The sequence below is a fragment of the Mus caroli genome, chromosome 3 (assembly GCF_900094665.2).
Source record: "Mus caroli chromosome 3, CAROLI_EIJ_v1.1, whole genome shotgun sequence".
NCBI classification, from domain to species: domain Eukaryota; kingdom Metazoa; phylum Chordata; class Mammalia; order Rodentia; family Muridae; genus Mus; species Mus caroli.
Window position 1 is genome coordinate 49539391 of NC_034572.1, and position 25945 is coordinate 49565335.

At 36.8% G+C, this 25945-nt stretch overlaps 1 protein-coding gene across 10 annotated transcripts in view; it reads right to left on the reverse strand.

Moving 5' to 3' along the window:
* Nbea (neurobeachin) overlaps window positions 1-25945 on the reverse strand; it is a 543806-nt gene that overhangs the window by 352541 nt on the left and 165320 nt on the right. For 7 of the 10 annotated variants that reach the window (XM_029475176.1, XM_029475174.1, XM_029475172.1 and 4 more), the window contains exons 19-26: window positions 17853-17934; window positions 17515-17638; window positions 16556-16748; window positions 12832-13848; window positions 10989-11206; window positions 8756-8909; window positions 2275-2283; window positions 559-739 (exon numbers count right to left, since the gene is read on the reverse strand). In XM_029475176.1, coding sequence (XP_029331036.1) covers window positions 559-739; window positions 2275-2283; window positions 8756-8909; window positions 10989-11206; window positions 12832-13848; window positions 16556-16748; window positions 17515-17638; window positions 17853-17934 — 1978 coding nt within the window. The remainder of the gene's footprint in view (window positions 1-558; window positions 740-2274; window positions 2284-8755; window positions 8910-10988; window positions 11207-12831; window positions 13849-16555; window positions 16749-17514; window positions 17639-17852; window positions 17935-25945) is intronic. The other 3 variants (XM_029475170.1, XM_029475178.1, XM_021158784.2) reach the window with 1 other exon arrangement.

The window sequence follows — 25945 nt, forward strand, 5'->3', positions numbered from 1 at the left end:
GCTGTGTCCTTGCCTCACCTATGTGGGTGACCCTACAGAGGACACCTTCCCCTTTCAGGCACCCTTCATTCTAAGGGTTATACTAGCTATCTTCACAGCAGAGCAATTTATACTCCTTGTCACTAGCATTTAGTCATTATTTTAGAAACATATAGGTTTAGGGCCAGTGTTTCTCTCACTTCCTCAGTAATACTGGCCATTAGACTCAGGTCTCTTCTACTCTAGCTAAGGGTTCTGATGTGTGCTATATCCTTAGTTGTTGGCCTGCCAAGGATATAAACACAGTTCACACAGGGATCTGCATTAAAATCATTTCAATGATATGCATCAGCTTTATTGATTTTTAAATAATTCTAAGTGTTTGACTATATTTGAAGCAATAAATGATGATTCCATACAATCTCCAATGTGAAAATACAAGGTTTTAAACTGAGAAATCTTAAGGATTACAAGACAGTTACTAAGCTTCCGAATCTCCAATCTGAATCATGCGTTCTGTACCCCAGAGCTGCACAAGTCATTGCGATTACAGTGAGCATCGCTGCCTAGTGTACTTACCTAGCCGCAGGCACTGTCTCATTAGCCCTCCAGAGGACATGTTTTTTTCAGCTTCAATCTCACTAAAATTTAGAGAGCTGGCAAACACAAGGACATCAACCATTGCCATGAGTCGGCTGAGAAACGTCACTGCTGTCTCTGCTGACATGCCTTGTGTCACTTCAATGTTTTCCAATTCAGTCTTTAAAAAAGGAGAATCACTCTTGTTTAAAATTGGGAACTGTGGTGCATAGCATATACTACAGGAGAACAGTCATTTAAAAACCTCAGGTAAGAATATAAAGAATATATTACTACGTGTCACAAGACCTTGCAAAATATTGTTTCTCTACACACTATTCATAAATGAAATGCATATTTAAAAATTAGTATTAGTTTAAAATACTGTATCAGTTGAATTAGAAGGATCACTCCTTTAGATACTTAACCAGTAAGCTATGAATCCCTAGCTGTAGGAGAAGAAGTAGCATTGTTCAGCTTAAAGTTAAATTTTCAGTAAAATATTTCTATGATAAAAAGTTACTTCCTACTTCCTGCTTTTAGAAGGAATATTAAAATTCATTCTGTTTCTTAGAATGTGTAAGTCCATAAGATACAAACAATCCAACATGTCTTTAACTTTCATCCTGCAAATAACACTGTAATGATTTTGATAATTTTCTAACTCGAATTAACTTTCTTAGTGCCAAAAACAGCAAAGAAAAGAGATGCTGTGTAAATAAAAATACTGTTCAAAGTTTCTGAAAATGGGCACACTGTCCAAACTTTCTGATCTTACTTTTAACCAAATGGTAAAGTCAAGTACAGAATGGGTGCAGGAAATCGATTCCTGTTCCGACTGACTTTCACACTGTCCCTGGGAATGCAGGCTGCTTAAATATTTGGACTTTGTTCCTGACACAGCATCAAATTTAAACAGCTGTGACCATAGCTTAACAATTATAAGAAAAATAATCATTATATTTCTATTTTCAGCTGTTTTAAGATGAAACACTGGCCATTGCTTAGATCAATAAACATTCCTAATAACTTCTTAATAAATTAGAATTTAGTATATCTGCAGTCATGGTCTCAAATGCTTCATCATTTCAAATTATTGAAATTATGAGAACACTACCTTACTATATTAGTTATTGCTTTATTTTGTAGTTAGAATCTACAAATACAACCAGTGAAATAATAGTGTAATTTTACAATAGTGAATTAGAAACAAATACTAAATACAGAATTACTATATTGTCCACATAATTTAACAAAGTTCCTGTACTAAAATATCAAAGATGAAAGAAAAAGTTATTCTTAACATGAACAATAACCTACCAAATTATTCTTATTGCATTCTATTATATATTTTACAAATATGATATGTAAGCATCCTATGATGAAGTTTACTTAATATAATTCTCACTAAATCTTAATATATATCTCATCCAGTTCCTGTAATTGGAAGTCAAGTCTGATTGCACAAAGGACTCTATCGATTGTTTTAACTGTCTTACAGTATTTATTGCTATGATTAATAATTTATTGCTATGATTAAAACTAATTCATCAAAATATTGGATAAATTTTACTCTGAATGAATTTTAAATATACAAAAATATACCTGATTAAAAGATGATATGAAAACTCAAAATATAACCAAGTAAAAATTTTTCTAAGTAAAAATAAAATTTTAAAATAAAAGCCTAAAAATTACTGCAAAAGTAATACTAACCTTAGAACCCTGGACATGCATTAGACAAAACAGACAACAGACCAAAAAAGTACAAGAAAAGGAAAATTATTAAAATTAAATGAAAATACATGTAAAATTGAAACACAAAATAATATTTTAAATTATATTTGATTATTTTATTAAAAACAAGGTTCTCAGAATAGTCATTTTATAAAGTACATGATTATGATTAAGATTAAATATGAAACATTGAAATTTATTTTGTTTGAGTAACTGACCCCAAATATCCATATGTAAGTACAGCAAATATAGAAGAAAGAATGCAAACTCTACTTTGTGAAGCAAGTATCTTTCCTGTGTGGGTAATTAATGAGACATTTTAAAGAGTGACCATAGACTGCCCCTGTTCAAATCCTAACTCTGTACTAACTTGAGCAGAAACAACTAAGGGAAGTTAATTATACTTACAGACTATCTAGACCTTTTCTCTGAGGAAATAATATTATAATTTATTTCCTCAAATATTCAGAACCCCTGTTATACAAACATAAAATATTTGTCATCACAATTTAAAATTCACTTTTTGTGTCAGAAAATAACTCACTGATACAACTATATATGACCTATAGTATAAAGACAAGTAACTGTATACTATCTAAGAGTTCGGAGCTTTAAGAATCATGTACATATAACATAACATTATAGATATTTTATAATCATTATAAAATTCCAATTATCTGAGTTTTTACAACATAAATATTAATATAAATTTCAAAATATGCTATTTCATGGATCTTCACTGGGATGATATATTAAAAAATCCTGAGATAACCAATAAGACCACTGTTACAAAAACATAACATAAAAAACAAAGATCTCCTATCTTTCAATTCTATACCCTGCTAACAAACAGGTCACACCACCCTCATGCTTGGCACAGAAGAAAACGCTGCTTTCCTACTTTATGATGATGAAATTATTTGAAAATCCAGAAATGTCAGTTTCTATTTTTTCCAGGGACAGAAAAAATTAAACCACATCTGACACAAATGGTTGACCAATATGAACAACTTAAAATCTTAAGTGAGTTCAATAAACCCTGAAGGAATGAATGACTCAGTGGTCTCTGCTTCTTCTCAATGTTTCCTTCCAAATCTCTGCCTTCATTCATAACAAACAAGAGTGTGGTAGAAAATAAATGGAATACTTCAACTGACTAGCTCTGGAAAACTTAACTCTAAAACTCAACAAAATAATATCCCTTTCACAAAGCAAACACTGATCAAACTTCATAGTAAGTGATCTAAACTCATTCATTCATTCATTCATTCATTCATTCATACTCCTTGAGTATCTCCATGTGTAGCCATTCATCAAAGATTGATAGAGTACCACTGTGTAGTCTTGTGGTCTGGAACTCATTCTGTAGATCAAAGTTGCCTCAAACTCCCCAAGAATTCTAATGACATCTGCTTTACCTCCCCAGTGCTGGGACTGAGGTAGGCATCACCATCCCAGGCCAATTGTTTTAATTTTATCCTGAATATTAAAGTTAAAACTATTATTTTATTTGTATTTAAAACAAATTTGTGATTCATTTACCATAACATACAGTTTTAAATAAATAATACAGGTATTCAAAATCACAATACAGTACAGCTCATTTAGATTACTTACTATAATAAATGCTATGTACATCTCCAGTCTTCTTAAAGTCTATCTTACACCATTCCCTTACAGGTATGACTAGTCTAAAGAATTCAAAGCTTTCTTCCAGAACAATGACACTATAAGAGCAAATTCAGAAATGTTATTCCTACAACACATAGACTTTGGAGCTCATTTATGGTTTCAGGGAGGAAACAGGCCACTTCAAATGGCCAGTTCCCTAGAAATAGTAAACAAATATCTTGCTATCAAAATTGATTATCTATAATAACTAAATTATCTAGAATGGTCTATACTTTAGAGTGTTATAAACAAAATGCTTTTAAGGAGGGAATGACAGAAGTCATTGGAGAGCTAAAGGCTTCCCCATCACATAGTACACAAGCCATCTATCACCACACTTGACTTTTCTCATGCGCTTTCTGATGGGTAAGTATCATTTAAACGAATGCAGAGGCCATGCCCAGCAAATGCTACAGCCCAGGCTAAAACACTGATCGATCTCACATTGAGGTTCCCACCATTTCCATTGAATCTAAACTTCACAGTATGTTGCATCTGAGTCTCACTAGAAATCAGTCTGAGCAGCACGCAATCAACAGAGTGCAGCACTTGCGGTGAGAAATGACAAAGCCTTACTTCTGGGTTAAGCTTTAGGTTGTTATTTTTAAAATAGGAGACCACAAAACAAAAACAAGCCGCACATTCTTCTTATGTTTTTGAGTTTAATAAAGGTAGTTGTACATTAAAATGTCTATAAACAGTAAAAAGATGTCTCTCTCTTTTCTTTTTTTTTTTGTTTTTGTTTTTGTTTTTTTTGAGATAGGGTTCCTCTGTGTAGCCCTGGCTGTCCTGGAACTCACTCTGTAGACCAGGCTGGCCTTGAACTCAGAAATTTACCTGCCTCTGCCTCCCAAGTGCTGAGATTAAAGGCATGTGCCACCACCACCTGGCTAAGATGTCTCTTCTAAGAAAGAATTATATTTGTTAAAAACTGTTATATTTAATAGTCAATGAGTCAATTTCAAATTATATCATAAAAAGAGTTAATTTACCTAACGACTGTTCTATAGTAATAAGACTTCTTTGTGTCAGTCTTATTTTATACCCAACAAACACAATGTTAGTGTCTTGTACCACATAGCTGTTATGATAAGCCTTTCCTTTCTCACAGCAGGGCAGGTAAGCAGCTGAGACAAACAGCAGACAGATGTGAGGCCTACCGTATTTACTACCTGGCTCCACACAGAAGAAGGTTGCTAACTACTACCATCTAAGTCTTCATTACTCCCAGGTATATATGTATATATGTATGAATAGATGTATATATGTATTTATTTTAAATAAGACAGAACTTTATTATCTAAAGTGAAGGTCAGAAAATTCTAGGCTGAATATGGTCTTGAAAAAAAGCCTATCAGACCAAGACCATGAAATATAAAAAGTTAAGTAAACTAATATACATTTGTTGGAAAATGCCGTTTTCCAGAGAATCGATACCAATCATTACTCTTCATTTTGGTTCTTCTGTTAAATACCAAAACAACAACAACAATAACAACAACAACAACAAAACCACCTCTCACATGTAACAAACAGATATTTCATGACATACATGGAATTTAAAATATGGAGTAAGTGGCTTCCCAACCATTTCCAGACATGTAAACTGTGATCTTAAAACAACCGATAGGTGTGGGTTTTTGAAGAGCCTAAGAATTTCCTAGATGCTTCATTTAGCATGATGTTACAAGCACTCTACAATGCGATTTTAAATTATATTACAGAAACATTAACTTTTTGGAGAAATTAATACTGTGATTCTAAGAATGTTGAAAATAATATCTGCATTATGATCTTAATTTTTAATTTTTATAACTTAGTTTTTCTTTTTCACTGTCACAATGACACTATTGTGTCAAAATAATGTCATATTCATAAATGCATTTAAAATATATGTTAAAAGTTCTTAGAGGCATATAATGATATCCCTTGATAATTATAAATTCAATTACAATAAATTGTTGGCTTAAGTTGACAGAACCTTCTAAAATAAAATAACCTAAAGTTAACAACAGGTGAACATAATATAAGAATTTGCAGGACGGAGATGTGAAGAATTTGTCTGGTATGGAGGAGTGCCTGCCTGCCTCAGCCTCCCGGCCAAGTGCTAGAGGTAAAGGTGTGTGAGTTCACAGTGTGCACACAACACGCTTCCTCCCAGTCCTCTCCAGTTCTTAAGGAGGCTCCACTCTAATAACCACCTGTCCATGATTCTTCCAGTCTAAGATCTTTGTCATACTCTTTCCTTTTCTATCTATGTCAAATTAGTAAATTTTAATTGTCCTTCAACAAATGGTCATCTTTGGACTTGGTGCTTCTGAAACTCATATCTTTGTGTGGCACAATTACGATGTGTGTCTGTTACTTTCGGATGTATTTTACTGTTGTCTAAATGCAACAAAATACAACTGTGTAGATATTGAGACATTTAACCTCACTTGGAGGTTCTATTAGATGAGATCATGGAATTTGTATTTGTTTGAAAATGTTTTACAAAATTGACGAGTTATGGGGAAGGATATTTTTCTTATGCTGAAATATCTGCGGCAAAATATTAAAAATTATTCCAGGTATTTAAAAAAAGTCAGACTTCAAAGACGTGAAACTCTAAATGAAAAATGTATCACTGAAATCCCCAGGACAATCAAACTGAGCAGTGTCACGTGCTTCTGCTTCATGCACCTGGAGTTGATACTCTGATGTCCTTATAAAGTTGCACGGCCTGTTGGCACACCAGAGAGCATCCCTAGTGTCTCCTATCTCACCTGGTCCAGAATTCTTAAATTTTTACACTTGCAGGTTTTCAGCTGAAAAGCTCCTATTTTCAATGTGAGCTTTGTTCTTTGAGCTTCCCTCTTCTTTCTCCCACTAAGCCTGAATAGAACACTGAAAGACTCCAGCAACACTAAGCAGTACTTAATAAAGCATGAGAACAATTTTTGAAAGAAACAATGTAATATAAATAAAATCAAGTGTGTTGCAAAACCAAGTACATATGTAATCATTTAATAGACCAATTAAGAGAAATATAGAGACAAAATCAACAAAAATTTCTGAACTCTGCTAAGAACACTGCTAGGTAATTTAAAATCCCAAACAGTAGTGTTCAAAACAGTATATGTAAATATTCTTGGGAGTTAAACTTTAAAATGCCAATATATTCCACAGTATATCCATTCGTTTAAAAATAAGCTAAATTGAGAGTTAAAATAGTGTATATATAACATTTATGAGCTATTGAATTTATTTAATACTTTATTAATAGAAATATTTGATGCTAAAATTTGGAAAATATTTAGTAATGTGGATATTTCAAACCTTTGCAAATTTTAATAACTTATTACTATGCTACTTTACAGAAAGACCATTTATGTTCTGTACAAAAGTGTAAAAATATTCAATATTTATATTAGAGTAAATGCAGTCTCTTAAAATCTCCTGACAGCAAATGACGATATATATTATGTTACACAGAAAGCATTGTATTTAGCCTTTGATGTATAGAAAAAGAGGAACCCTCCCTACCTTAAAATAAGACTGCAGTTACTATTCATTGCTAGAGGAAGGGGTGACAGACAAAGGGGCACCAGCCTTCTTCACAGACCATGCACTCTGTGCTGTAATGCCCAGGCTCCTTCCTTGGTTTGCTTACTCAGTAGTGCACAAGACCCCAGGGCTGAGATGCCCTTTGCACTGTTCCAAAGGAGCCTGCTTGCCTGTACAAGGAGGTGTGTGTGTGCCTGGAGGAGGTGTAGTAGTAACAGTCTGTTGTAGCTAACATTGTAAACTTCAATGCTGTCCCAATGGATGGAGTGAGAAGAAGAGCCACATAGGAAACTAATGTTACTGATGAAATAAAGCCTGAAACCAATTCACAAGCATTCCCTCACTAATAGAAATGTTAACAATACACAAACATAAGGCAAAGGTGTGTTCTGGGTCTTACAAACAAGTTTCCTATGAAAAGGAGCAAGAAAAGCCCTAGGGCACACAGAGCTCTATATTCCTTCCCATCTACTCAAGTGACACCTAAATAGACTCATTTTTACCTAAGTCAGGCATTTTTATCTGTGACTCTGTGGATCAAACCCAAGACCCACAAATTCTAGACAGGAGTACTGCTCCTCAGCCACACACACCCTAGCCCTGAACTAAAGGTGTCTGCTAGGTAAAAATTACATATAACAAAGGACATTCAAGTTCAATATTAAATGCTTTCCTGCTGCAGACCCTCTGGGTCCCTGTGTCTGCGACTTTTAAGCCTCTCGGCTTGTCCAGCTGACTCGACCAGAGAGCGTAGCACTTTCCAAATTGACAATATTAGTATTTTTCAATATTTTATAAAGAGAAATAAATATTTTAATAGCAAATTGGTAAATAAGGTCACACTATGCTACAAATGTATTTTAACAGCTTACTACTACATAAGATCTAAAGATACATATAGCATATAATATACATACAGTTGTAGTTCTTCTTAAAAGAACCTGAGAAATACTCTAATAAAAATACATAGGAAGATGGCCGTTGTGATTGATTCTGAGCAATTCAGGAATGAAGAATTCTTCCCCAAAGCCCCAAATCATTGAGCCGGCTCTGTTTTAAAATAAGGGAAGCGAGCCCCATACTGGTATATAAAAGAGACTGGAATATAAATCTAATTAATGACTTTAAAGTACCTGTAGGAGAAACGGTTGAAAATCTGCCTGTTCCCTGTATCTGAAAGGACCGGAATGCTCAACTCGTGTCATTACAAAATATAGCCACTAGGTGGAGGTAAAGAACTTACAGTTGGCGATGTAGCTGCTGAGAGCAAAGGTAAAATTCCTCCACAGGCAATGATGATGTTGTCTACCATTTGGGAAATGAGGTGAATTGTGTTATGTACAAATATAATGTTTTCATTGCTGTTGACAAAATCCATCACAGACTTTGTAGAATGGCTGTAACAGAAAAAACACAATTAATTCTTTTGTGTAACTGTAAGAGGCTTAGATATCTTATTCAAAATAAAAATTTTAAAGTGAAAACAATTACAAAATATAGAAGTTCTAGACAAATTTAAAAAGCAATGATCAGAAAAACCAACTCAAAATTCATGCATTTTAGCAAAAAATTATTATGGCTGCCAGGTTTGTTTGCGTGCGTGTGTGTGTGTGTGTGTGTGTGTGTGTGTGTGTGTGTATGTATGTGTCCATGTGTATTAAACAAATAACAATATTCTTGTTCTTTCTTAATTTTTATAAGAATATTCATCATTACTCCAAGGTTGGCCTAAACTTGCTACACATGTAGCCAGGATAATAATCCTCCATTTCACATTTCTGATTATTAAGAGTGGCTCTATGAATTTAGTAAAACTAATTTGGCTTCATTCTGCTGCTTCTGTGTTAGGAGGCAAACCAGCTAACTGGAGCCAGTGCAGAGGGAGTTCCAATGTGATTCTAAGTGCACCTTTTACTACCAGGGGAAGTATGTGGTATGAAGTGTGTCTGAAGAGAACTGGCAGAAGCTCAAGAATTACTGAGAAGGAAAAGGAAGACCAAAGGGTAGGTTAGCAGCAGGGTTTTTCATATAAAATATGTACTGAAGTTGCCAAAGAAATACACTGCTTTATGTGGTTAGATGTCCTACTCTATACTGAAAATAGTCTTTTAAAAAACTTAGTATGTACCGATCTTTGGAAACCCCCAGGGACATCAATACAGAAAGCAGAGACACACAGTTTGTTGTTCAAAGAAAAATTGGGCAAATCCCCCTTTTCATCAACAACCACACTTTTCATGCCTCTGACTTTCCTTCGCCATCTCAAGGTACATAGCATGCAACAACAAAATCAGCAATGAGTCTGTGCTAGCTTATGAGCAAAGTGATCAAGTCATGCCCAGGACCCCCCTTGGCAGACAGACTGACAGCTTGCTTCCACGCAGCATGGCATCTCCCCACAAGAACATTCAGGTTTTGTCTCATGCCCCAGTTGGCCTCACCAGTTTCTGGATATTAATCAGAATTGGTCACATAGCCTAATCATTAGAAATCCATTTCTTTTTGGAGGGAAGATGTCTCACATATGGAAGTACAACTCAACAGACAGTATGGGACAAATTTATTAAGGGGCTTCATTCAAGAGAAGAAAAATGTGGAAAAAAATAGAGCAGGGAGAAGAAAAAAAAGTGAGAAGATGGAGGGAGAAGGGAAGGAGAGTCTGCCTTTTGACATAGACAACCTCAGGTCGCCCGCCACCTTTAATCCTCAAGGAAAATAAGGAGAAGTAGGGAAGACAGCTCCAGTCTGAGGCTGTGAAGTAAACCAACACCCACTATTTATTTATACATATAGGTCCCAGTGACATACATGTTAGAGGTTACTTTAGGATTTTATTTTGGTACTGTTATCATGCTGTTAGCAAACAATAATATAGTGCATAGTAGTGACGTCAGCAAAAGGTGGGATTACAGAAGTATAGACCAAAACTGGTCTTTCTTTTCTGTACCAGTGTAAACAATGCCAGATTTTAAAATTCTGCTTTAACTCTCTTAAGTGGAACTGTTATATAGCTAGAGACCTGTGCTCTAGATGCATAAAAGTATACTTTATATAAATATTTGTCTGTCCAAAACTTAAATATTTAATTTTTAAACAAATTTAGTTTTTAAACTTTATTTGATGACATAAGCCATTTAGTTAGTTGATACAGTAAATAAAAATGTTCATTTTCATAGGTTGGGAATCGGTTCAGTGGTAAAGAGTACTTTTTGTCCTTTCTAAGGATCTGGGTTCATTTCAATTCCCAACACCTACATGGTGGTGGCTCACAACTCTCTGTAACTCCCAATTCCAAGAGATCCAAGTCTCTCTCTGACCCTAGCAGGTAGCAGGCCATGAACATGGTACACAGACTTACATACAAAGCAAAGCACCCATAGAGGTAAAATAATTTTTTAAAATAAGTTATATTCATTTTCTCAACTGAAGGTCATCAAAATGTAGAAAAACAAAACACTACAAAAAGACAGTTGTACCTTCTCCACACATGCACATCTGTCTCTAATGCAAACAACAGATCAGTGAGAAGTCTCTGGTGCATTGGAGACCACTTAAACTCAGGAATCCGAAACATGGTAGTCCGGGGACCAGGGCTGAACTGGCGCCGCTGTTCCTCAGTCATTGGCATTCCTCGAAATCCTAAATCAACTCTGAGATCTCGGTCTTGCTGGGTGGAAGACCGGCCCTGAACAGCCTAAACAAAGGGAAGGTGGAGCAGGAAAGAACTGTTAGATTCAAACCACAGTGTGTGTAACACAGTGAGAAGGAGCTCACAGTGAGTGCCTTCAAACCCCTCACTGAATCCCTGCCCATCTGAAGGCTACTAGTTGGACTTTGGGTTTGAAACTCTAGGCACTATAAAGTTCTTACTAAAACACAGATCTTCTTTTCCTAGTCACAGAATCTTCATGCTAGTAAAAAATGCCCTTCATGCAAGAAAGTACAGATGCAATAAGGCAATAGATACATATCATCAGTGAACTATAACTGAAAACACATGGTGAGAAGATATATTACTGAAAGGGATTCAAATTAACTTCAAAGTGCATTTCATTCACAATACATCAATAAAAAATAAACACACTGTATGATGTAAGAAAAGAAGCTAGAAAAATGCCTGTACATTCTCAATGTAAAACAGGAAAGCCTAGTGATTATGCAGTAAGTGATGCTCTGTTTTCCTTCATTTGAAACCTGTACCTTATTCAATATTCTTCTCCATGACAATTATCTGTAGTCTACGTGAGTGTAGTCTAACAGCCACCAAAATGGAAACTGACTGTTAACAAATAAAAAATAAACACACCTTTCACACAAACAGAATATACCATCCAGTATTCTTAATGGAGTACAAAGACAATTGTAAGTCATGGCTAAGTCTTTCCAATATAGGAGGAATGGAAACATAAACTTACCTTCAATGAGATTAAAAGGGCAGGCAGGAAGTTCATAGGGCTAACAAAACTCAAGTCCTCAAGGGTCAAAATCTCATTAACACTTAATCACAAAGTATTGCTTTAGTTAGTCTAAAAATTAAGTACCCATAACTCAAATTTGTCCTAGAAGACATAGTACTTATACTTACAGCTTTACTAAAATGGCCCAAACCACAGCAATAACATTTGTCTAAGCAGCTTCCTTTTCAAAATTTAATAAATTCTATCCCAGTATTTGTTTTAGAAAAAGCTCATTGGTAATCATTCCAAATTTTCTCAGCTACATTACCTGACTCAAAGGGTACTATGAGGGTTGAAAGTGAAAAATCTACCCCAATGCTGAGAGCTCAGTCGGCATTTGACAGATAACCATCCCCTGCTCTCATTCATGGATCTGTTTGAGCTGGAGCTCTTCTATAATCCCCAGAACAAGACAGGCCTGGAGCACAAGGTTAGCATGAATACCTCAAGAACAGAGGTGGAAATGGAGTCAGTTTTAAACTGCAAGCATGGGCAAGACCTTAATGGTTCTATTTTAATTTACTACAATGTCTAATATGACAGAAGGATCTGGGCCAGAGGTGGAATAAAATTAGAGAAATGTGGCCGAATTGGGAATATAATTCAGATCACTTGAATTTCATATATATATATATATGAAATATATATATATATATATCTGTGTGTGTGTATGTGTGTGTGTATATATATATATACATATGTATGTATGTGTGTGTGTGTATATATATATACACACATATCTCACATCACTCCGTTCTGTAAGTTCTATATTACACGGTTTAAGTGTAGTATCATCCTAAGGACCACTTTGCAGCTAACAGCTCTCTGTGATTACTTCCAGAACTCCCAGAGGAGGGCTTACTTGTGTTGTAGCAGTGGTCTGGATTTTTCGGATTTCCTTTCCCGATTCTTTGCCATCATCAGATCGCTCAGTGTCTGAAATTATACTTCCTGCATCGACATTTGGTACAGTTTTGCTATTGGAAGACTCTGTTTCCAAAGTTGTGGCAGTCATTTCCGCATAGTCTAACCCCTTAGTTGACGATGCTAACTCTCGTTCAGAGACACTGCTCACTCCATCTGATGTCGTATGGATTCTGAAGTCTTTCTCTTCCATTATGCTTGATGTGCACGTTAACTCTACACTCGCGGTCATGTGAGCAAGCAATCCAAGATCATCACTGACACCAAGATGCACTTGGGTATCCTGAATATTTGGGATGATGTGATTGCTAGAAAGTTCTGGAAGTAATTTCTCTTCCTGTCTGGGTATTTTATCAAAGAGGAAGGGTGGGCTGCTGTTTGGAAGCTCCTCCTTCTCATCTGCTAGTGTGATCAACGGGCCGTTGTCTTTCTCTTCGTTTTTTTTAATGATGCCCACACTTCCATGCACGTTGTTCTGGAGTTTCTCTACAGCAGCACTATACACATTATCCAACAAGGACTCCACTTCCACAAGGGCACCATTCTCTCCACCCACCAATGTCTCTGGTGACAAGTCCATATCATCAAGCTTTACTTCTGTGGCTTCCACTTTCTCTGCTTTTATGTCAACTAGAAGATCATGCACTTCTACGTGCACTCCACTGCCAGGCCTATCTGAACTTCCAAGAATATCATCTGATACTTTGGTTGACATGAGCAAGTCTCGTGTATCTGTGCTGACTGGGTAGTCTGTCTCACTCTCTGGGCTCTGGCTTTGGGAAAGGTCTTCTATCTCCCGGATTTCCATTCCTCCTTTTGCTCCTGCTGTCTGTGATGAAAGACCAGAGATGGTGCTCACATTTCCTTTCTTTCCTTTCTTAATGTTCTCCTCCTCTTGTCGCTGGTACTCCTCATACATTCTGGCCAGGTATTCTTTGTGTGCTTCATAAGTAACCTAGGAAATAAGTGAGAGCACACTGAGGGATCATGCATATGCCAAGAGAAAGGGAGAAATAAGAGCAATAAAGTTACCATAATATAAGCTAAATGGTATAAGAAAGTTTAAGATTTAGTTTTATTAAATAATAAAAGATTTAGTTTTATTACATAATTGGAAACAATGATGAAATACAGTAATACACTGTTTCTTGACTTGTCTCTATCCACATGTGTAACTGCAATATCAAGACTCCTTTGTAGAGGTGAAATATTCTAATGCTACCCAATATCCTATGATATCTCATCTGTGAATGTTTAGATGTTAGACTTAAGGACTAGTCAGATGATAATATTCAGCATTAAAACTACTATTACGATGACAGTTTTCACACAGCTACTGCAGTATTCTCACCGAGCCCAACCACTCCTGAAGCCCCTCAGATGGACCAGTAAACGTAAGACATTGTTAAGGCACTGCATCAGTTTTAAGTGTAAACGGGTGACTGAATTAGAAACAGCACAATATGTTCTGTACAAGAACTTACAATGTCTTTTTCTTTGTTACATTAAAACTTACTAAAGCAATGGCAAATACAAAGTGTGTATGTTGAAAAATGTAGGACTATAACAGGCATAAATTGTCCTAAATTTTTCTAATATTAAAAAATCTCTCCTTATAGGCACACAAATTAATTTATATTAACAAGGTATTTTGGTTGACTTTTCTTTAAAGAGTGCCATCATATGAAATCTGTTTCCTACAGAAAAATCTCCTCAATCACGGGACCTGGCAACTGTTACCCATGGCCATAATCAGCTTGTCATCTATTCTGATAAATAATTTTTTTGTAATACAACTATGTACCTGTTATACTTTTCCTCTCTGTCTGCTCTCACACTACACAAATGAGTTGAGCAGCTTCATCAGAGGCAGACCAGAAAGCCTAAAATATATATTATTTGGTCTCTAAAATAATTTTTCTAATTCCTATTAAAATTACTATATGAACTTTCTAAATCGCAAAACTTAATTGCAACCTAACCCAGCAACCTAATTCTGTATGTTCATGTTTCTTCTGTGATGTTACAGGGTGAAGAATCACAGCTTTGACTTAGTAGAACATAAGATGCACATACATCATTTAATATGTAGAAATATAATTTAGAATTAAATGTTCACTGTTAAAACATGTTTTCACATTTAAGTGTTAAAAATGTTAAATTAAATGTTAAAACATGCTATATATGTACTGGTTTGAATAAGAATGATCCCTATGGGGACATATATTTGAAGTATTTGGAGTATTTGAAACAGATTAAAAGGATCAGGAGGTGTGGCCTTGTTGATGAAAGTGTGACACTGGGAGAGGGCTTTGACGTTTCCAAAGTCCACAACAGGCTCAGTGCTAAAGCCTGTGGATCAGGATATAGCTCTCAGCTCCTCCTCCAGCACCATGCCTTCCTGCCTGCCACCATGCTCCCCTCCATGACAATGAACTCACCTCTGAAACTGTAAGCAAGCCTCAAATTAAATGCTTTATTTTATAAGTGTTGCCTTGGTCATGGTGTATCTTCATAGCAAGAGTGCACTAACTACAACAACACAATTAAAAATATTACTAAAGGTGCATGCCTTTAATGCCAATACTAGGAAGACAGAAGCAGACAGACCTCTGTGAGTGAAAGCAGTCTTAAATGTTAGTGTACACAGCAAATTCCAGGCCACGCAGAACTAAATAAACATGGAATCAAAGAAAACTATGTATCTATCATGGTCACTGACCCTGAGATGCCTTCCTCAATTTCATGTGGCATCTCATTTTTTGACACAGCATTTTGTACTGACCTGGGCTCTATGGTTTTAGCTAGACTGACTGGCTGGCTTGAGAGTCCTTGGGATCTACCCATCGGGCTCTCTAGCACTTGGGGCGAATGAAGTGTGTGCAGCCATGATGGGGATCCAAATTCAAGTCAACCAAGCCCCTTTTGAATGTATATATTACTTATTTTAGAATGAAAAGAAATCTGATTACTTCAAAAACATCTTTAAAAGTACTATTCAGCTACTATTTCATGAAATATACTTGTAAGAATTGAATATGGTTTAGTTAAAAAGCAACTGCTTCTCATGCTGGCTACAAACATATGTAGTAAATTTTCAAATTGACATGAAACGGCTCATTAAGGAAAGGCATTTGCCTCCAAGCCTGGAACCTGTAAGTGTAAGGAGAGAACCAACTCCTGAAAACTATCTTCTGTCTTCCAGACTCAGCAAGTGCATGCATGCACTCACACACCTACACACGAACACCCCCCTCTCGCCCCCCGACACAAACAGACACACTTACTTAAAGTGCTATTAAAACAATATTTGTAATTACAGACTTTATAAGTTAAGTGATTTTTTTGTTTGTTTTTGTTTTGTTTTGTTTTGTTTTTTTTGAGTCAGGGTTTCTCTGTATAGCCCTGGCTGTCCTGGAACTCACTTTGTAGACCAGGCTAGCCTCGAACTCAGAAATCCACCTGCCTTTGCCTTCCGAGTAAGTTAAGTGATCTTAAATCACCTTCAGGCTCACCAAAGGGCAAAGAAAGTACAAAGTCAAAATTAGGATCAAGGACTGAGCCATGACTGAGAATGTCCACTAGGTGGCACCAGATGAGAGTTTATAGCCATTTACTTCCTTGCTGAAACTTCAATGACAGAAGATGCCAAGTCCCTTTACCTTGGAATGGGCTATTGAGAGTGTGTCCACCCAGACTCTCCAGCCTCCCCACTCATATTTTATTGCATGATACAAAAGAATCCGGAAGATGTTGTAGACCATCTCGGTAATCTTCTGCTCCTCAGAGCTTTTCGGATTGATATAGCCCAGAGAAAACATCCAATCCTGCCATACTGAACACTGCAGCAAGCATCTAAAAGAAAAAGGAAAAAGAACTCATTAAAATATCAAAATTATAATCTACTACTTTGAAACTTAAAGTGATGAGAATATAAGCTAAGTACACAATTATTCTCTCTATATTCTGCATTCTATAACCTCTATCAATTTCTTTCTATCTTAGAAAATTTGAATTATAAATCAAAATCCCTTCCTAACTCTCGAGACAGTTTTTGTTTCTGAATGTTCTCAGTACCAATTCACTACTAACACTCACAACACTCTCGACTGGCTCTATTGGCACCCCCAACACAACTGTGCTAGTGTGGGCACCAAAATGCTTCACACACAATACAAAAAAATGTGTTAGAAACTTAAGAAATGACCAGACACATATTCAAGGACTCAGGCTGTACATCATGTCTGAGCTAGGATATCTTAAGTGCATGGCAGGAAAACATCAGTGAATATGGACACACCCAACATAATGAGAATTAAAGGCACTGTTGCTGATAGGGAGATGTGAGGGATAGTGGCTACAGCCTAAGTACAAAAGTGTTCGTCTATATATTCGTGTGTGTGTGTGTGTGTGTGTGTGTGTGTGTGTGTGTTAGGACAACTAAATAAAAGCATATACAACTGATAAAGTAGGATGAAATAAATTGCTTCTAAGAAACGCATGCCTTTTTAAAATGATTTAAGAGAATTTAACAAAATATTTGAATTTTTCATTCAAAAGTGATGGAAAATCAAGAACATAAAAAATATTAATCTAGAATAAAAATCAGACTTTTTTTTACCTTCTATTTTCACGGCTGTTACTGAAAAGCTTAATCATGTCAGATAAAAACAGCCGACGAACTTCCATCAATTCTGCACTTGGTGTTGAGTTCTTTAACAAAGTTGCCACCACCTTAAGAATCACTACATACAAACAAATTCTGAATTAAAATTTGAAAACGTAACCAAGACATAGCATCACATTGACTAATTCTCAACTCAATACTTTGCTCTGAGTGGAGCTGTCACTGTCATAAAATGGGGACAGCAGAAGGAATCCAGTTAAGAGAAGTTTTGATTTAGTCTCGCATGTCACCGTGTAACCACCACGTTGCCCTGAAGAGCGGCATCTGCTTACTTGGATTCTGAATTTTCACTGTGGAGTCTGGCTCCGGATGTGGCTTATGTACAACTTGAGTGCAGACTTGCTCTGTCAAGATCTGAAAGATGAAGAATTTGAACTTTGTTTAGAGAAAAAATTTAAAACAACTGCATAATATATATAGCTTTAGTAAAGAATCTGTCAAAGATTTTGAATAATTATAAATCAAAAGAAATATCCCTCACAAAAGAACTTTCTAAAATTACATATGTCCTTAAATTCTGAAGTCTATATACCTCAAATTTTACTTGCTTTGGATAAAGACAAAATCCAGACACCTTATATAGAGAAGGAAAGAATGGTTAGCTAATATAAAATTTGCTCTGTTTGAAATATGCTTTTGGTATGCAATTTTAAGACCGCTGTGTTTTGAATTATAAATATTTGATGTTTTGTGTCATGCTAATTATAAAAGTCAGTAACTGTTAACAAACCTATGCCTCATACAGAAAAGAAATCTAAAACTTATATTTCTAATTTTGACTAGAATGTAGGCTTAAAACCCTCAAGCAAAACCAGACATTTTGGTTATTGTCCATGCTTAGCACCAAGAGCTGACACATATCAGGAGTCATTATGTGACAGAATGGATAACTCTGTCACACACAGATAGTCAATGTGTGGTTGCTCATGTAGCCCAGGTTTAACCATACTTGTCTCATCATTACATCTAGCTCACTATCTGTCTGTCTGTCTACATGCACAAAATTTCAGTGGAGATGAACTCCACTTAGAGCTAATGCTAAACTCTGAATACTCTTTTAAAAACACAGTTCAACTCAAAATCAATACAAAAAAGTCAGCAGCCCAAGTACAGTCGCCCATAGTTGTTGGAAGCTCTTGATTGCAATGAATGTACATGGCCTATAAGGTGGAATTTCTCAACCCTTTCCCCTATCTTTTGACTCTTAAATTCTTTTCTTTCTTTCTTTCTTTCTTTTTTTTTTAAAAAAAAAGGAAAGAAAAGGAATCAGTGTTAATTTTGAGACTGGCTATGCAGAGTGCTAAGGTGAAGAGCACAGTGGGAAGAGCAAGGTTAGACACAGGGAGGACGGCTTCTGAGAAGGAGAGCACCATGCCATCCAGAAAGAAGAGACACACTCTCTTTTTTTTTTTCAGACTAAACAGAGGACAGAAAATTTACATAAATAAATGAGGTATATAGACCAAAAATATATCGACTTGGAATAAGACATTGCTCTATTATTACTTCAGTGATAAATACTGGTTAAAATCATCTATACCCCTCTTCCGGTCAGAAAAGCACCAGGGTAGCTAGGGCGCAGGGTCGGCTGACACTCGCCAGCTACCCACAACACCCGCCACAGGATCTTAAGACTTCTGGTGAGTGGAAAACAGCTTCTGCTCCAATCCAATTGCGCGCGGGACCTGAGACTGCATTAGTTAGGGAAGCAGAAAACCGGCCTGAGTAGGACCACAGGCCTCTTCCGGCTGGACCAACACCGGGGTAGCTACACCCCAGTGTACACCCGCCAGCTACCCACGACCCCCGCCACAGGATTTTGAGACTGCTGGTGAGTGGAACACAGCTTCTGCTCCAATCTTTAAACAGTGACAACGACAACAACTAACCCCAGAGATTACCAGATGGCGAAAGGTAAACNTAATAATCTTACTAACAGAAACCAAGACCACTCACCATCATCAGAACCCAACACTCCCACTTCGCCCAGTCCAGGGCACCCCAACACACCGGAAAAGCTAGACACGGATCTAAAAGCATATCTCATGATGATGGTAGAGGACTTCAAGAAGGACTTTAATAACACTGCTTGTGGACGTTGTACATCGTGGTGCGCACTAGGCTCCGCACCACGATGTACAACGTCCACAAGCAGAAAACACAGGAGTGGATGCTCACAGTCAGCTATTGGATGTATCACAGGGCTCCCAATGGAGAAGCTAGAGAAAGTACCCAAGGAGCTAAAGGGATCTACAACCCTATAGGTGGAACAACATGATGAACTAACCAGTACCCCAGAGCTCTTGTCTCTAGCTGCATATGTATCGAAAGATGGCNNAGTCGGCCATCANTGGAAAGAGAGGCCCATTGGACTTGNAAACTTTATATGCCCCAATATAGGGGAATGCCAGGGCCAAAAGAATGGGAATGGGTGGGTAGGGAAGTGGGGGGCGCTATGGGGGACTTTTGGGATAGCATTGGAAATGTAATTGAGGAAAATATGTAATAAAACATATTAAAAATTAAAAAAAATCATCTATACCCATTCTTAAAAATGAACAATGTTAAACTAAATAGTCTCAGAATGCTTTTTTAATAGTGTACTCTAAACATGACTGACTACACAGAGCTGCCATGTGAGATAAAAAAATCTCTTGAGATAACATATACCAAAAAACAGTGGCTGGTATATACCTAAAAAGAGTTTCTATACCTATTTTTCCCCAAAGCCCAAAATGTAAGACTTGAGGTCATCGTTATAAATATGATGATACTCAAAATAGTTGCATACTTGCAGGGAAAACATCAGACCATGTTCCCTTCTGATAGAGTTTTCAAACCTTTCTCAAGCACAAAAGAGCAAGTCACATTTTGCAGAAAACAGAATTTGTTTCAAAGCACCACTGATTTTACTGTGTCTATGTAAAGCTTTGCTGTATCATGTGACACTGAGGACACTCATGGTAGTGCATATCCATAAACCTGCTATAAAGATTACAGGGTTCCTGTGTGAAAGCTGAAAAGTTTCTACGAGTTACACGGATGTACTTAGGAGCTGCCTCCAGCATGTATCTGTGAAGATGCAGTTATGTGCCCACACACTACACTGCCTGATGTTTGCAGAATGAAAAAGAGTTGGTAAGTGGAGCTACATTTCTAGCATCAATTTACTTAATTAATGTTCTGGAGATAGGCATAAATGCATGCCTCTAATAAGCAATAAAACATAGTAAACTGTCATTAAGAACCTACGTGAGATTTTAAAAGAGGGAAGGAAATAATGTGTATAAATAGAGAGAGATGAATATAGGTATAAACCTTTTAATCGCAGTTTAAGATTCAAAGTGGTCCCTGAAGATTTTACTGACTTTATGTGAGGGATATACAGAAGTAGATGGAGGAGCCGCCATGATTTCTATATGCTGTCAACATTTTCAATGAAGCCACATGTGACAGGTGGCAGTTGTGTTGGAAAGAGTAGGCAAAGACTGAACTTTAAGCACAGAGGTAACTTTATAAATCTGGTTTTTAATAGATAGACATAAAAGTGCAATGTTAAGCATTAAATTTTATTTTATTTCATAATTATTTTGTATTCCTTGTTTTATGAGAAGATGCTAGTCTAATGTGCTAGCTATGACAGTTTCCTTTGTGGCTTACTGACTCCCAGTGCTCACTGAAGACCCTATATCTTTGTCATTTTTGTTTTGGTTTGCTTTTAGAAGAGGTTAAGATATTTTCACTGCCTCATAACTTACGTGATGTTGACTAGAACTCCTGTACAATAGTACGAGGATTGTTCTGAGGACAATTACCCACAAGGACCATAAGAGAGAATCCAGAGTTGGTTCTTTGAACCTGTTCAAAAACCCATGGCAAGGGATTTCATGGGAGTAGGGGGTTATTTAATTCTGCTGATTAACTAAACTGGCATAGCATCCAACTGCCCATTTAATTATGTTTGCATCTATAGGCAATTAACACTCTCAGCTTTAATCAGAGAAGCTCTTTCCAGTGAATGGTGGTAAATACAGAGACTCACTGACATTCAAGGTGCTGCGAATAGGAGACAGACAAGTAGTCAAACCTAAACAAGACATTCACAGCCTCTTCTCCGAGGCTCATGAAACACTGTGGCACAGGACACTGAAAGAATTTAAGAAGCAGAAGACAGGGGAAAGGGTTGAGAAATTCCACCTTTTAGGCAATGTACATTCATTGCAATCAAGAGCTTCCAATAACTATGAGTGACTGTACTTGGGCTGCAGACAGATGCGTCAACAGCCAGGCAAGGATGGAGCAAGTACTCGGGATGCTCACTAAGGAACTATTTCCTTTGGTGGTGGCTTAAATAAGAGTGGCTCCTGCAGGCTCCTATGTTTGGATATCTGGTCAGTAGTTGGTGAAGCAGTGTGGAGGAATTAGGAGGTGTGGTCTTATTAGAGGTGTGTTCCTAGAAGTGGGCTTTGACTTTTCAAAAACTCATGCCATTCCCAATTATGTTTACTGCCTACTTCTGGATAAGCATGTAAGTTTTTAGCTACTGATCCAGCACTATGCCCACCTTCATGCCTGATGCCACAAGGTACCATACTGGCCATGGACTCACCCTCTGAAATTGCAAGCCCACAATAAACTCTTCTATAAGTTGCCTTAGCCATGAAAGATACCTACTGATAAATTCAGAGAAGGAATGTGTGTGTGTATATGTGTGTGTGACTGCTTTCAGTTATGTCCTACCACTGTGACCCATTAAGGCTGCAATATAAAATCCTAATCCTGAGGTAACAAGCATGGCCCTCGTTAAGCTAAATGGGCCACAAAATAAAGGCAAAAGTCACAAATCTGGGAAAAGAACAGGTAATGTAAAGGCACTGAAAAAGAATGGAGGGAAGAGAATGGGAGAAGAGAGTAAGCCAGAATGCATTATATACATGTATGAAAATTCAAAGAGCTAAACTAATAATAAAAAAAAAAAAACCACTGGGTAAAAAAGCCTGATTTTATAGTTTAATAGTCACTGTTTGATGTACAAATCATCTCAAATATAAGAGTTTTAAAGTCAACATGAAATAATTTTTATCCTAATAGAATTTTTAGAATATTGACTTAAATATCATAAAATTGATATAACTAAATTAAATCTATCATGAGTTTAGCTTGTTTGTAACACATGACAGCAGCACCAAATGATGCAATCTTCAAACTGTGATGACCTAGAAACAGCAACTCATTCAAACACAACTGCACAGTTCAACATTCTTGTTGGTAGTGCTGACTAAGGCCTAAGAGAATAGACTTACACTGCTGAGTACAATCAGCAGGGCAAACCACCAGACAGTCTTCCTAACTTTTAGTGTATTTACAGTAATTCTGCCTTTATAAATGAGCTTATTAATAACTCAGAGTCCTTCAAAACTCATTTCTACTCATTAGGTATGTTAAAAACCATACACAGTGACTAACTGATGTTCTCTTTCCCATTTCAGGTCTCTGGATCACGAACACTGTCAGAGGATCTAATTCTCAGTAACAGCTTGGATTTGCTTAGTGAAGACTCAAACAGACCCAAACCTGAATACAAGGAGGAAAACCTGTACAGAGGTTTGGTAAGAAGCAACTGTGTTCACCACTGAGCCATTCTATGGAAGTCTAACAGAAATCCAAGTATGCACATGAACATGGTATGTTCTAATTTTAGGAGTAGAGGCATTAACTTCCAAAATTTATTATGCTACATTGCACCATTACTTCCATATAAGGGTTCACTGGCTATATTGACCTTCGATTCTACTGTCAATAATAACTGAAAACAAGAAGAGGGACAGAAATCCATATAAAGTAAATGTGGAAAAAACCAGATAAGCATCATAAGCCAAAGCAACAAATAAGTTACAAGATGAAGACACAAACAAAATACATCACTATCACAGCGCAGATTTGACATTGAAGCAAGGGTCTGATTAAAGAGAACTTTCATGACACAGAATGGAGGCAATTTTGCTTTTTTCCCCTTTTAGGTACATGTGACCTACCTATTTCATGAGCATATGTTAGTGGTATTTCCTGTAACAAGTTATTTAATCTGAGTCTCAGTATGTCTGCTTTTTTCTAACTAGATATTTTCTTTATTTACATTTCAAATGTTATCCCCTTCCCTAGTTTCCCCTCCGAAAATCCCCTATCCTTTTCTCCCTCCCTCTGCTCCCCAACACACCCACTCCCATTCTTGGCCCTGGCATTCCCCTATACTGGGTATGGAGCCTTCACAGGACCAAGGGCCTCTCCTCCCACTGATGACCAACTAGGCCATCCTCTGCTACCTATATAGCTAGAGCCATGAGTTCCACCATGTGTTTTCTTTGATTGGTGGTATAGTTCCAAGGAGCTCTGGGAGTACTGCTTAGTTCATATTGATGTTCCTCCTATGGGGCTTCAGTCTCCTTCAGCTCCCTGGGTATTTCTCTGGCTCCTTCCTTGGGGACCTTGTGATCTGTCCAATGGATGACTGTGAGCATCCACTTCTGTATTTGCCAGGCACTGGCAGAGCCTCACAAAAGACAAGATATATCAGGCTCCTGTCAGCAGGCTCTTGTTGTCTTTTTCTTAATGATTTCAATATTTTATCTTTCCTTTCTTTCTTTTTTATTAGATATTTTCTTTATTTACATTTCAAATTTATCCCCTTTCCTAGTTTCCACTGTGAATCCCTCCCCCCCAACCCCTGCCCCGATCACCAACCTACCCACTCCCGCTTACTGGCCCTGGAATTCCCCTACACCGGGGCATAGAACCTTCACAGGACCAAGGGCCTCTTCTCCCATTGATGTCGGTATGTCTGTTTTAAGAGGCAATAAAAGTATCAGTAACCATATGCTGGTTTTAAGGCCTGAACTAATAAACACATACCATTCACAAGGGATCAGGTCCTAAGAAGTACCCCAAAAAAGGAAGTTGCTGTTATGAAGAAATACAGTAACAGACAGTATCTCAAAACACAAATGAGACTACAAGGAAACAACCTCACCATACTGCACAGTGCATTTCACTCAACATGTTTTTATTCAGTTCTATATGTATAACTTAAAAACAGAAACTTTTATAAATCAAAATTGGTAGTTGATAGAGACTACCCATCAAGCAATCTGTAGAACAACTAACAAAAGTTTGCATGTTAAATTCAGAAACAATAAAACAGACAGACCAAGATCTTACCCACTTCTGCATTTGCAAATGAGAGCAGGTGAGAAATGATGGCAGGGACTAGCAATCAGGAATGCCACAGACCAAGGCTCAGCAGACTTCACTGTCATGCAGCCTTACTGGGATACAGTCCGTCTGAGACATACTATCCAGGGCTCCTTCTGAAAGTCATATAACCCACGAACCCTAAATATTTTTACTGTCTCATTACCAGAAATGGATACCTTTGCTACCTATAAATCAATATACTATAATAAAAAGATGCATTAGCAATATATATTATTAAATATTTAAAAAGCCTGAGGGCTATTCATAAGATATAGTCTATAAAATTTGCATTGTGAGAGGGAATATACTTTTGAGTAGTAATAGAGGCTCAGGGATACATTTTATTTTATGTGTTTATAATGCATGCATGTGAGCTCTCTTCATAAATCACAATGAATAAAACAATATTGTTTGATAACAGCAGAGAGGAGTTACATTTCTCTGTTGCAGAAATACAAAGGTCAGCAAAACTTAGAATGATATAGGTGATGTTCTCATAATACCTACTTGCTAGGATCACAAAAATGCCAAGTTATTCAATACTATATTCACATACATTTAGATTCCCAGACAATTTATCTATGATACTAAACAAACTTAAACTATTCCACTTGAGAACTTTACAAAACCTGGAATGGAACCAAATAAGGACCATAGTTTATATGAAAAAGAGAATCGCAACTTGCCCCATATTATATTGGAATCTACAAAAATATCTACAGTGATAATATATTGTCATTTCTATTTCCCAAAAGCTGTTTTTCTCAGCTTACAAATGTTGATGAGCTTTTTTGGCATAACTACAGACAGCTTCCACATAAGAGACACAAGGTCTTGCCATCTATAGCTACAAAAAAGAATCAACAATCCAGTGTTTTCTGCAACTGTGAGTTTAGAAATAATGTTTTCTATTTGGAAATGACAGGAACACACTATTATTTTTAAAAGAAATAAAATTAAAGTAAGACTTATTAAATCAAGTGTCATGAGAATCACTGTATTCCCGCCCCACCCCCCAAGACAGGGTTTCTCTGTGTAGCCCTGGCTGTCCTGGAACTCACTCTGTAGACCAGGCTGGCCTCAAACTCAGAAATCCGCCTGCCTCTGCCTCCCA